Source organism: Nestor notabilis, unplaced genomic scaffold, assembly GCF_000696875.1.
Source record: "Nestor notabilis isolate BGI_N333 unplaced genomic scaffold, ASM69687v1 scaffold26716, whole genome shotgun sequence".
Taxonomy (NCBI): domain Eukaryota; kingdom Metazoa; phylum Chordata; class Aves; order Psittaciformes; family Psittacidae; genus Nestor; species Nestor notabilis.
Window position 1 is genome coordinate 1 of NW_009933699.1, and position 13,642 is coordinate 13,642.

At 38.0% G+C, this 13,642-nt stretch overlaps 1 protein-coding gene across 1 annotated transcript; it reads left to right on the top strand.

Moving 5' to 3' along the window:
- Positions 1-206: 206 nt before the first annotated feature.
- Positions 207-13,080, top strand: LMLN (leishmanolysin-like (metallopeptidase M8 family); the record flags this gene model as incomplete). Its single annotated transcript, XM_010017010.1, has 16 exons — positions 207-304; positions 400-430; positions 920-1,002; positions 1,430-1,547; positions 2,417-2,595; positions 3,170-3,275; positions 3,529-3,623; positions 4,468-4,585; positions 5,874-5,981; positions 7,635-7,711; positions 8,348-8,458; positions 9,170-9,302; positions 9,916-10,075; positions 10,484-10,614; positions 11,329-11,539; positions 12,986-13,080. Coding segments are annotated over 16 exons (1,854 nt in total), but the record flags the coding sequence as incomplete, so codon positions are not given.
- Positions 13,081-13,642: the final 562 nt, after the last annotated feature.

Here is a 13,642-nt window from a genome sequence, read left to right on the forward strand (position 1 = left end):
CACCCCCACCCCCCCAGGGTGTGGTCGGTGGCGGCGCTGGTGAGGGCGGCGGGAGCGGTGCGGTGCCTGCCTGACCGTCCCGGCGGTGCGGGAGGAGAAAGGTGGGAACGGGCTTTGTTTAAAGGCGGACAAAAAGGTGAGGAGGGGCGGGAAACACCCGTTGGTGTGGCTGGTCTTATCCAGCGGCTTGTTCCTCTCCCTGCCAGGTTGTCTACCAAGTTCCTCTGAAGGAAAATCATGTCTTGAAGAGAAATGTGGATCAGCAGCTAAGAATTAATATTACATATGACAGAAGTGTTGAGGAGTGAGTATAGCGTCATGACAACTTTTTTACTTCCTCCATATCTGAGAATTAAATACCCGTTAACCAAAGCTTGTTTGTTTTGTTTTTAAAAATAGCTTGTTACCTGAGAAAAGACACCTTATAAAGGTATGTCATGTTTGCTTCCCCTTTTTCTTTATACATACTTATTACATGGATGCTAAGCTTAAGGCCAATTTAATTAAAGGCATTGAATACCAGCAATTTCATATCCTCTAGTCTGGGAAACCAAGGCTTTGTGTACAGATGGTGCCTCCATTTCAAATACTTCCAGTGTTCCTTTGAATGTTGTTAGACAGGTGTTTGCTATATCCCAAGGTGCAAAGGCTTTGGTGAGCAGGATGCATGTGGTTTTTAAATCCTCTCTGAAGCTGTGTGTTCAAATTAATGCTGATTCCCTTCTCGTTTTGCCATCCTAATAACAAAATATTGGAATGCTGAAACAAAATATTTCCTAAACGTATTCATAGCAATTGAACTTCTTAGGAAGTCTGGATTTCTGCTATTCTGTTCTACCGTATAACTTGGTAGTTAATGCTTTTAAGGTGTGTTAAGTTTGCACTGCTGCTGGGTGACTTCTATTTTTGTTCTATTCAGAGCAAACTTTTCCCACAAGCTATATCTTATTTGGAGAAGACATTTCAAGTGCGCAAATCCACGGGTACTATATTACTAAGCAGGTATGTGAAACGTTGTTGAAAATCACTTGCTATATTTAACTTTGATATTTAACTTTGCATTATACAACCTTTGAAATGGGAACAGGAGTGTAAGAAATGCGTTCCTGAACCAGACCCGATGGTGGTAGCAGATGCTAGTTAGGGACCACACACAAATCTGCCTTCCTTCCGTGGTCAACATCTCCATGTGTTGCATCAGACCTCTTAAAGGGTATACATGCTGGTTTCCTTTATACATATCCCTATTTATGAACCTGTTCCTAATCTCTCTTTAAACCTGTGGATACTCCAACTGCATTGTCTTCCAGAGCAGGGTAACTAACAGTTCTCATTGTGGAAGTTACGTTACAGTGTTGTTGTGTGCTGTAAGACTATTGTACAGTTTAGTAATAAACCAGTACTGACTGTCCATCATGTTTGATTGAAGGCAGTGTGCCACAAACCAATACTTAAGGAGGAAAGCGGACCCTCACAGATACTGCCGAGGAGCCTGTGCAGACCATACAAGGTGTGGGCCAGTTATAGTCCCTGTGAAACATCTCCAGGTAAGCTAAGCCATCCAAGTGCTTCTTAACCTTTGAAATATTGTTTACAGAAATTAATAAAAAAGCTAATATCACTAACTGTGCAGAAGTGACCTATTCGTGGGGGATCACTAAGTTTGAGTGGCAGAATAGAACAACTTCAGTTAGTGGGATTTTCTTTAGTTTATCCTTTTCAACCAAAAGTAAGTTAAACTGGACTGTTTACTGTTCTGTAAGCCTGTGTTATTGTGAACTGTACAAAGAGAATAAGATTCAAAGCTTGTTAAATTGCTGCTTGTCACTTTGTTCTTCACCTTGGTCAACGAGTAATGTGTCAGATTTTCACAGAATTAATAATAAATTGTGATATTTTTGAAGACCATATTTTAAGAGGTTATCTACTGAACAAGCAGCACAGTGTAGGAAATGCTTCAAACTTGTTCTCTTGTGTGAATCTTTAGTTCAACTACAGTGTGTGTTCAGTAGATTCCTTCCTTCCTCTTATCTTGAAGTTTCACCTACAGTATTACAAATGTACCAGACTACATGTGAAATGCAGTTACAACTTATGTATATTATTTCCATAAGCCAAGAATTTTTCAATTTGTAGGAAATAAAGGGTGCTAGTTTTGGGATATCTGGCTTGGCGGACCTTGGTTTTTTTCCTTCAGAAGCTGCCGCCTTCCTGGTGTGTAATAAATCAAAAGAGCTAGTCATTTGAAAGTTATTCCTTGGCTCTGGTTTTGTTTACTGTCTTCACAGGGAGTTTTCTCATTTTCTGCTTGCTTACAATGGGATTTATTCTTGACTTCAAGCTAATTGAATTTTGTCATGCAAAATTTTGGTTATTGCAAAAGTATTTAAGTTGTTCCATTTGAACATTGTCAAAGCAATGCAGGGTGTGCAGTGAGAATGAATGGCACTGTGGGCCCACCGGCTTACCTGACCAAGAAGGGGTTCGAGACGCTGACTTTGTGCTTTATGTTAGTGCTCTCACTACTGAAAGGTGTGGCCATGAAAATATCATTGCATATGCAGCCTACTGCCAACTGGAAGCTGAAATGGACAGGCAAGTATTCCCTCTGTTGCAAACTCTTTTTTTAAATTAAGTTTACAAGTGTTTTAAATTGGTTCGATGTGGAGTTTTAATTGTTTGTGTTGCATAATAGAGCAAAGTAGAAGTCGTTAGTGAAATAGACAAGTGCTGTATTTATGTAAAACCACAAAACCATCAAATGGTGTTTAACTTGCAAAGCTGAAAGTCATTTAAGTCAAAGCTAATCCTCTCCTATTACTGCCTAAACTTTCTCTCAAGATCCTGTTTCTGTTGAGGGGAATGTCAGTTGCAGTCGTTGTAACAGATACTTTGTACCTCTATAGTGTCTCGCCTAAAATTTGTATCTCTTACACTGTTGTTGCTAGCACATGTGCCGAATAGTGAATATAGAGATGGATCCCATCCCTTCCCACTTCAACTGTCAGCAATACAGTTGCTATATTGTTAACAGATGTTTTAGAAACTACTTGGGAAGTTGTTTGGAAGCACTCAGTTTTATTTTAAAACTTCTGCCTCGTCAAGAGAATATCATTTGAATTTGCTAGTATCTGACTGAAAACAATTTAATTTTAAAACTGTCTTCCAGGCCAATAGCAGGATATGCTAACTTGTGTCCAAATATGATTTCAACACAAGCTCAGGAGTTCGTTGGCATGTTATCTACAGTTAAACATGAGATCATCCATGCACTGGTAAGGGTTGATGTTATAAAATGTATTTCCCTGAAATCTGTGCCTGCTTCCTCACATACCTCCAGCTTGTTGCCAGAGAAGGATGTTTGGTGGAGGAAAGCTCTTTCTTTGCTTCCTTCAATTTGTGTTAATTGCCTTGAAATGTGATACTTCCAGTTTATCTGTGGTGGGTGTGGTAACTCTTTCACCGCCTTTGACTTGGCATGTGAATGTCTTACCAAAGGTTTCTGTGTGCTTGGTTTTTAACTTGAAGGGTTTCTCTGCTGGACTGTTTGCATTTTATCGTGATGATGATGGAAAACCTCTGACAACAAGATATGCAGATGGACTCCCTCCTTTTAACGAAAGGTATTCTATTTATTGGGGACTCTTGGAACTCCCATTGAAGGATGTTTTCACATTGCCTTTTTAGAATGTATTCTCACCGGTTGAAAATTCAACCTGATTCCATTATTAGAATGTTTTCTCTTTATTATATTCAAATACTCACATGTGGGTTTTTTTTTTAGTCTTTCTTTTTGTTGGCATTAAGCACTTATGTTATCCACATATATTACAAACTAGGGCAGGATTTCATTTATCAGGAGGCTTAAAGCATTAAAACTACCTGTGCTTAAAGTCTAATATTTGCTGAACACCTTAACTAAATTGAGACTTGTATTTTCTATAGTCTGTCTAATGTCAGTGCAGTTCATTTTTAGGACATATACCATTCAAGGTTTATAGTTATGCAGAACTGACTACACACTGCAGAATGTGTGTAGTCGACTATGATTTTTCAGACTTGTTACTGAAGAACAGTTTGCATTTGTTTTCTTCATTTAGTTGATACTGTGGAAGTGTTCCAGGGGTCTATGGAGGTGGGAGGGTAGAGAGCTTTTAATTTTGTTCACCTTTTTTATAATAGCATTTCTGAGGATTTTAATTTTGTTTCTTACACTTTTGGTAACAGCAGAAAATACGTCTTGAGTCTACAGATACCTTTTTAATAATCTTTGGCTTATTAAGAGAGACCTGTGCATATAATGAATGCATACCTTACAAAGGAGAAATGTTGCATAATAAATTCAAACTTCAGGAAGCATGAGGAAGTATAGAAATTATTCATGATTCTGTTTCATACAGACATAATTCTTTGCACAGTAGTGTGTATTTGTGGGCAAGATTTGTAACCAAAACATTGTTCTTACAGTCTAGGTTTGTATCAGTGGAGCAATAAAGTCGTTCATAAAGCAGTGAGGTTATGGGACATACGTGGAGGAAAAATGCTGCGCCATGCTGTTTATCTTCTGATAACACCTCGTGTAGTTGTAAGTGTGGATAAACTTAAAAATTTAACCTTTGCATGCCAAGGTTACCATCACATTCTTGAGTCATAAATGTTTCTTATTCTTTAGGAAGTAATAACCTAATATTGAATACGATTTCCCTGAAAGTATGGCCCAAAGACTTATGTGATTAAGACTCTATAATTTGTTGAGAGGGTGTATCCAAAGTAAAATGGAAAATGGTTGACAAGAGTATGAAATAAATAAATTGACATAGTAAAGAGACAACTAAGGAACTGAGAGCTAAGCTATAAAAGGTTAAGCAAAAGTGATGTTGAATAGATTTCTTAATCCTACTATTTAGATGTCTTCCTACAAGCTTAGACATCTAGTATTCCTGTTGCCTTAACAGATACTGTTGTCACTGCTTTTCTTATTTATAAGTTCATCCTATTTTCTACTTCTCTCTTTTAAAAGCATTGTTTTAATCTCTTTCTAATTTTATTGATTATGAAAAAATGTAGTGAATGTTTTGTCACATTTAAAAAGAAATTCCTCAAGTATTCTTGAAATCTTTCTTGCTTCCCCTGTGCCCAACAGAACATACGCTTAAGTGTAATAAATTGGATTGGAAACAAGTTACAATGTTAATATTTGGCCACAAATAAACTTTTAGTTTGTTTTATGTGTAACCTAGTATATAGAGCAGACATAGTTTAGTTACCCCTGTTTTGAAAATAGGCCATGCTGCATGAACTCTTCAGAGCATTTAAAGGTGTTCTTGGGTAGTGCCTCACTGGCAAAGGCTGGGCTCCTGACCCTGAGACCACAGCATTGTTGTGATGCCTCTTCAAGTTTTCGAATATTTTGCAGAAAGCGCTTGCCCATGCAAAACTAGATGGCATGTACATGTTCCAAGTAGAAAAGTGTTTTTATCCAAAACATTTGGCACAAGCAGGGTTCCTATCTAGTGTTTCTTTGTAGAAGTAGTGTTCTTATGCTATTTGCTTTTTTGGTTGCTTGGTTGTTTAGCTTTTTTATGGTCTTAAGTGAGTGCATGCCATTCTCAGCTAATTCCATTGCTGTTACAGTCTTGTAAACTTGCATCATTTATTTCCAGGAGATAAGTAGATAGATTGTTAGGCTTGATGCTGGGGTACTGGCTGGCTTAGTCAGCTTCTCAGTAGTAGTGTTTTACACTCAGAGGAAATCAAGATGGTAGAAAAAGAAATGCTGAAATACTTTTAAAAGATAATTCTAGAACACGAGGAGCGTATATAGGTATCCATCTCTGTATTTTGGGAGTTGAGTTGAAATGTTTTCTTTCTAGGAAGAAGCTCGAAAACATTTTAATTGTCCAATTCTGGAGGGAATGGAGCTTGAAAATCAAGGTGGTATGGGTACTGAGCTCAATCACTGGGAAAAAAGATTGTTGGAGGTTAGTGCTGGTATGAGGAATGGAGTGGGGATGGGAATGTCTGTTCTTCTGTCTTTATTTTAGGTTTATAGTGGTACCTTCTGTAGCCTTGAAAAGCAGTTGTATCAAACTTCACAAAAAAATATCACAAACAGTACTATAAACTGAAGATGCTTAAACATCCCCTTTCTAGATAAATTTATCTTCTCACTTGTTGCTAAGTCTCATAGTATGAGTCTGAGGTAAGATGATTACTGAAAGACTAAATGTCTCTTAATTTTGTCTGCCAGTTGCCTTTTTGAGAAGGTATGTTCCATTTTTAGGGAAAAAGGGGTATTCCTTTGAGTAATTTCGACTTTGCCACCCTCTGCCTCAAATATTTGATTGTTCTATCTATTCATTATCTTGACTTAATCTTTAATCACGTGCCCTGGGGTTAGCTTTTGCCATCTCTACTCCAGAACCTCATCTGATCAAGGAAACACTTTTCATTCATTGGAGCTTATTTTTATTTGTAACTTTGTGTGTGATATTTTTTGGCGGAGATACACTTTCTAGTTGCTGTTATATTCAACGAGGTAAACCAGAAGGTAATGCTTCAGCACAGACCTTTTTGTGGCAGTCATCTTGAAGGATGTGTTTTTCTTGAGACCAAAATTGTTAGTTTTTCCTGCTTTTCAGTAACCTTTAGTGTGCAACAGTAGTTTAAAGCCAACTGGAAACACTGCTATTAGAATGAGGATAATTCTAAGGACTGAATAAGATTAACAAAAAAAGATACTATTACTAGTCTCCTTTCTACCTTTCCAGGGAAACTTTGTATCTGGAAAGTAACCAGTCTGGTTTTGGTCTTGATCCAATTCTCATTAAGTACCATAGTGATAACAAAATTGGCACTACTAAGGTTGCTGGTGGTAACTCCTAATCACACAAGTGGAGAGGAAAGGCTGGAAAACTACATGTTTTGAAGAAATAATAGAAATGAGATGAAGTTCAGTGGTAGAAATCCCAGAGTTGTATAATTAAGGGTGAATGACTTTTGCTGTAAGCCTGAAGTTTATCAGATGGAAATGACTGAGCAGAAAAAAAGACACAGGTGTTACAATTGCCAGTTATAAGATGATTAGGGATCTGATTAGGAAAAGGTGACTGGAGTTGCTCTTTTGAGGATGCTGTGAACTTGCTGATTTTTAAAAGAGATGGAAAATTCCACAGCCACACTAATAAAGCTTTCTTTGGAGTGCTGTGTTCTTTGAGTCATGTGGGCTACGCTGAAAAGGACTACTAGAAATTGTATGGAAACTAAAAATCAGTCTTGAACAAGAAAATAAAATGAGCTTGGCTTTCATCTTGCCAAAAGGAGACAGAAGAAGTGGTGTGATTGCTGCTGATAAATATCCTAGAAAAGAGAAGAGGTTTATTTTGCCTAGAGAAAAACAAGTACATATTGGTCATGGATAAGATTCAGCCAGAATTTGGAATGGCATTTCTGACTTTTAGGATTCCAAAGCTTTCTTTGGAGTGCTGTGTTCTTTGAGATTACTGTTATGGAAGAGGTTGGAATTTGATTGTCAATAGTTAGAAGGGACTGGAAATGAAATCCTTTGTCATAGGAAGCATTTTCTTACAATAATGATTTTCAGTGGCTTTCTAATGGTAACTGGTGACTTTCAGAATGAAGCAATGACTGGATCCCATACACAGAATCGAGTCTTTTCCAGGATCACCTTAGCTTTAATGGAAGATACAGGGTAAGAATTAATATGAAGGCTGGGAAGTGGGGAGGGAAGGAGGTTGGTTAATTTGTTTGATTTTCATTGTACTTGATTTTATTTGGAATTGATGCACTTGTGCTTATCAAACTGCAACACAGTAGGTAATCAGTGTAATAAGCATTGCATTATACAAGGAGATAAACCTACTATGTTCATTTCTCTTTATGTATTTCAAAACCCATCCATTCTTAATCTAGCCTTAAAAATTTGGATTGGATTGCAGTGCATAGCGCTGCTTGTAATGTCTGTGTACTTTTTTCTTAATATAAGTCTTAGTTTCACCTATAAAACCTATAGAATATTTTTTTCAACTCTTCTTGCAGATCAGAAGCATAATTTGGCTAAAATTTTATCTTCCTGTACACAGTGTTCCTTTGAAGATCACAATGCATTGCTGTTGAAGAAGCAAGCAATGCAAATTTCTTGTAGTTCATTGTGACTTAAAAATTGTGAAATTGTGACATATTTTGTTACAGGCAGAAGGGGGTGCAGTTTCCCTTTTTTCTTCCCTTGAAGACCTTAAGGCATAGTATGAAGTTCTTTGAACTGTTTCAGTAATTAGAACACTAATTTTGTAAGTAACTATGTTCTCATTTCAAAATACCTTTACAGCTGGTATAAAGCAAATTACAGCATGGCAGAGAAATTAGATTGGGGACGCAATAAAGGCTGTGACTTTGTGATGAAGAGCTGTAAATTCTGGATTGACCAAAAGAGACAAAAGTAAGAATGCAGTCTTTTTAAAGAGGAAACTCTCTGATGCTTGTTTACATTTGTCCCTCACATGCAACTGAGTAAAAAGAAGTAGAGGTAGATTAACAAGGAATGCACCCAAGAAGCAGCACACAAAAAGTATTCAGAGCAGAAGCATCCCACCCAATAAATACAAAGCCAAACATCTTAAAGTGTAAGAATGTGCTTATAAGAGGGTTTTAGAGAGGAAAGAGGGACTTAATCTGGAAGTGTTTGCTGTATTTTGTCCCTGTTACTTGGAAATGCAGCCTATGTAATTTGGTTTTACTGGATTGTACTTAAAGCAACAGAAGGAGATGACAGGCATCTTCACAACAAAGCCTTCTGAGAGGCATTTTCAACCCAAAGCCTTCCTTCTTTGTTACAGTACTCATAAATTTCTAGGACACAGCTGCGTTGTGGGCCTGTTTTGCTTGTACGCTTTGGGTTTTTTTTCTTTAGACTTTACAAAGCAATGTCATTAAAATTAAATAGGTGCATTGTAACTTTGGCTTGATATTATTTAAATTAGAAAGGTCATAACCAGACAAATAACAATAACTAGCCTCCAGAGAAGAAGTCTGAGCTTTTATGTCTGATTGACCGAGTGTGGGCAAGAGCGGGAACAGACAGACTTGCCATGCTGCTTAGTTAAATTATGAAAAGCAGTTACACTGATCTAATGTGTTTTTTCTTTTTGAGGAGGCAATTAATCAGTCCATACTGTGACACTTTGAGGAGTAATCCTTTGCAGTTAACCTGCAGACAGGACCAAAGAGCAGTAGCAGTGTGCAACTTGCAGAAGTTTCCAAAGCAGTTACCTCAGGAATATCAGGTATAATGGATCTTACTTTACCACATAACTAACTGTTTTAATTCTTGTGCTTTGCAGCCAAGTGATTGTATTTGTTTTTTTTTTTTTTTTTGTTCTGAACTAGTAGTCAAGAGTAGATACTGTGAAAAATGTCTTCTTAGTTTGTTATAAGCAGTCTGGAGACAGAGAAAAAGCCTTGTGATCTTAATAAAGCAATAGAAACCTCTCTTAGCCATCTAAACAAATATCAAATGGAAATGTTGCTGTCTATTGTAAATCCCCCAGAACGTTTTGTTTGAGGTATTTCTTCACCCAGTCTGCTGCCTTGTTCCACTGCATGCCAAGAAACTTGTTCTGTTTCATCCCAGAGAATGCTATGACTGCAAAGACCGGGGTGGGAGGAGGGAGGTGTGGCAGGGGAAGAGGTGGGGAGTGATACATGCAGATGTGAATGTTTCGGCATTATTTAAGTATTCTTAAACGCTTCTGGCTCATCTGGTTCATTGGTATTGTAAGTTGTTATTAACAGCCTTCCTGAGCTCATGTTCTTACAGCTGCAGCGCTTGGTTGTGTATAAAAAATGGTTGTTCACTTGTCTTTGTGCAAACTGTTCACTACCTGTTTTGTCTTGCAGTATTTTGACAGTCTTGATGGAGTACCAGCAGAAGAATTGCCTTATTATGGTGGCTCAGTAGAAATTGCTGACTATTGTCCCTTTAGTCAAGAATTCAGTTGGCATTTAAGTGGTGAATTTCAGCGCAGCTCAGACTGTAGAATAATTGAAAACCAACCAGGTCAGTTTTCAGGACTTCAGTGTGGTGTTTAAGAGACTATGTTTGTTAATCTGGAGTAAACTTACTATATATATCCTAACTAGTTGCATGTGAAATTAGTTTTACACTACTAGCTGTGTAAAGGTTGTGCTGGGGTGAGAACACTCTCTGCCCTCCAGCCAGCAGTCACAGCTGGCACTCTCTATGGGGCAAACATACCCACATAGTTCTGATGGAAAGTGCTTGCTTGGGTTTCTTCCCACTTCATATTCAAGGCGGTATAATTCCCAAACTGATAATGATTAATGGTCTGAAAGATTCCAACCTTGAATTGCCTGTAGAAACACTGACTAATTATAGCATATTAAGTTGATGTGAACTTTCTGTTCCCCTAGTAAGTTGAAATTCACTATATTCTTTCTACCTTAGATCCTACCAAAAACTATGGTGCAGAGAAATACGGACCAAACTCTGTGTGTCTTATTCAGAAATCTGCTTTTGTCATGGAACAGTGCAGGAGGAAACTCAGTTACCCTGACTGGGGTAGTGGATGTTATCAAGTATGTGTTGGGTTTTTATCTTTTTATCTTTTTTTAATTACCCTAAAGGAAAAAGTCTGACATAAAAGATAGACTGTGATTATTAGAACTTTGCACCTGGACACTGTACGTTATATTCTCTGCCTTTAATCACTAGATTATATGGTATGCTTTGACAATAATTATCTTCTAACTATAAACCCGTAGTTTAGATCATGCATCAAGTTAAGCGTGTGACTGCTGGGATGGTTTGTGTGTTACTTCCAGTCTTGCTGGGGGCTTCACCTGTCTTACCCATATGACACCTTCTCCACAGCTAAGTAGGAATGCTTACACTGGAATCTTCTGTTGTTGAAGCTTAATGTTAATTAGTCATTCTGATTTTTCAAAAGTAAGAGCTGTGCATGTCACTCTTCATTATCCTCCTTATCTTCAGGACTATGTCACTTTCAACAGCAGCACAACTCTAAAAATGTAGTCATTGGCAGAAGCTGAGTCTTACTTGTTCTCAGATGATGAGCTGCATAATCGCACAAAGAGTACAGTTAGTCCTTTAAAGCATCCTTGGAACCAAATGTTTGCTCTGAGTGCATTAAATACTTGCAGTTAATCTATGCTGTATAAAACCAGGTGTTTACTGAATGTAGTATTTACTTATTGGAAGAGCCTCCGACCCCCAGAACATATTTCTGAGAAATCACAATACAGACTTGACTTTCACTCTTTTATTTTAAGGTTTCTTGTTCTCCACAAGGGCTGCATGTGTGGGTCAAGGACACGGCGTACTTGTGCAGCCGCTCGGGTCAGGTATTAACTGTGAGCATTCAGATGAATGGCTGGATACACATTGGGAATCTGATTTGTCCAGCCTGTTCAGACTTCTGTGACTCCTGTCCCCCAGAGCGGGATCCTCCAGCTTCTAACTTAACAAGAGCTGCACCGATCGGTAGGTTGCCTTATTTGCTGAAGTGAAACAATATTAAATGTCTGAAAACTCTAAGGGTTTGCATCAGCTCTGACTGCCAGGGAGCAGGAAAGGAAAGCCATGGCCTGGCTGTTCTAAGGTCCTAGGTATAGGACTTAAAGGAAGATGGCAAAGGTGCCCAGCTTCTTGCTGTGTAGTCATTCAGGATAGTGGCTAGTGTAGGAAAAATGTATCTGAAACATAACTAGTTCATGTCATGTCTCCTGGTAGTCATCCCAGAAATCCAGCTTTAGCCTAGCAACTCACTGGAAAATCTGAGCTGTGATTGGAAGGCCATATCATTATTATAACCTTCAAAATTAACACCTTGCTGGAAAGTGAGCTCTCACTTGTATAACTTCCCACTGACAATGCTGTAATCGAGAACATGAAAGATTTGTCAGTTTGATTTTTTTGGTGGAAGAAAAAAGCTTGACTCACTGACTGCCATTAGTGTTTTGTCCAGAACAGATGGCTTTCTAAAAAGCCAGTTGATGAAAGAGATGATCTTTACAGTATTTTGCACTAGTGACTTATTTTTAAACCTTTAACCAATTCTTTGTTGGATGTGCTGTCTCTGCTGCAGTTTTCAAGGACAAAATAAACCTGTTTAGTTTAGTTTACCTGCACACTGAATTCTTTTTTTCAAAGTGGTGCACTTGGGTTTGTGTGTACTGTTTCAAACAGTTTTGGTTTGTCTCAGAGATGGCAACATTTCTGTGGTTGGTGGAATGAGGTCTGTAGGTTAGATTTTAGAATCTGTTTGAAGTTATGCTTGGTGTTTCTCACACACATATACACACGTACACACATATATACATACATACATATATATATGTGTGTGTGTGCGCATATATATGTATATATTTAAAACAGGTTTTATCTGGGTTTTTTGACTGTTTTTACCTGTTGAAGTTTACATTTGTGTCCATGGTTTTCTTAAGCCTTATGGCTTACCATATGGACAGACTCCCTGATTCATGTATTGGGGTTTCCCTTCCTCTTTTTTTATCCCCACCCCAGCTTGCTGTTTTGTGGCTTAGGTATTGGTATGACTTGGAGCCATACAGATTAGAAGTATTAATAAAAAGGTTTTTTGAGAGTCTATGGTTTTGAAATGCTGCTTCTGCCCATTCATGCCATAGGAAACTTCCTGCTCTTGTCTTGCCACACCAATAAATTTTTCTCATTTTCTCATTTCTTCTCCTAATTGCTATTAGTGAATGAAGGCAGAAATTTATTTAATTATGAAGAGAATAATCATGTTGGCTGGTTTGAATTCTAGCCTTGAAAGCTAGAATGAATCAATGCAGATTACTGCAAACAAGAGTTTTGCTCTTTGGTGGGTTTTAGTGTTCTCTTTGTTATTTTAGGATCTCTTTAAATATAAAATTTATAAGGTTTATGGTGTTTTATTTTTTATTTTAGACTTGTGTTCCTGCTCATCTAGCCTGGCTGTAACCCTTTGGCTGCTGATGGCTAATTTAATTCCCCTGCTAACAGGATTATTTCTCTGTGCGTAGAGTTAAGCATGGGGCAAGAAGCTGTTCCAAGATGATACACCATCATGTTGCACTCCTTATTATGGAGCATGGAGTTTTTTTTGTCCTTGCAGGCAGCTGTCTTCTGCTGAAACTCATCTCTCCTGGCAAGTATCAGTGCAGACTGTAGTCATGGAGGTGCTGACAAAAGCAGCCAGAATTTGAGAGGAGAAAAATTTACCTTGTCATCTCAATAAGTGCCAGTATTTTCCTGAATTGCAACCTTTGATTTCTCTATCTTTGTTTTGAGGCAGTAACAAGAGCCACTATGCCAACTGTGTTAGACGACCTGGCAATTTGGTCAAGATTTGAAACAAGAACTCTTCTGTTACAGAACTGAGGGGGTTTTTTTGTTATGTCCTCTGTGTGGCTGGCAGCAAAGCATCCTCAACTAGAAACATACCTCAGTGGTTTAGTTAAAAGCCATGTAAAAATCAGTTGTCATCACTGCTAATAACCCAGGCCTCAACAGGTGTGGGGATTTTTTTTGTGCGTTTTTGCCACTTCTTACGAATTATGGGGGGAAGAGGTAATTTAATGGAAT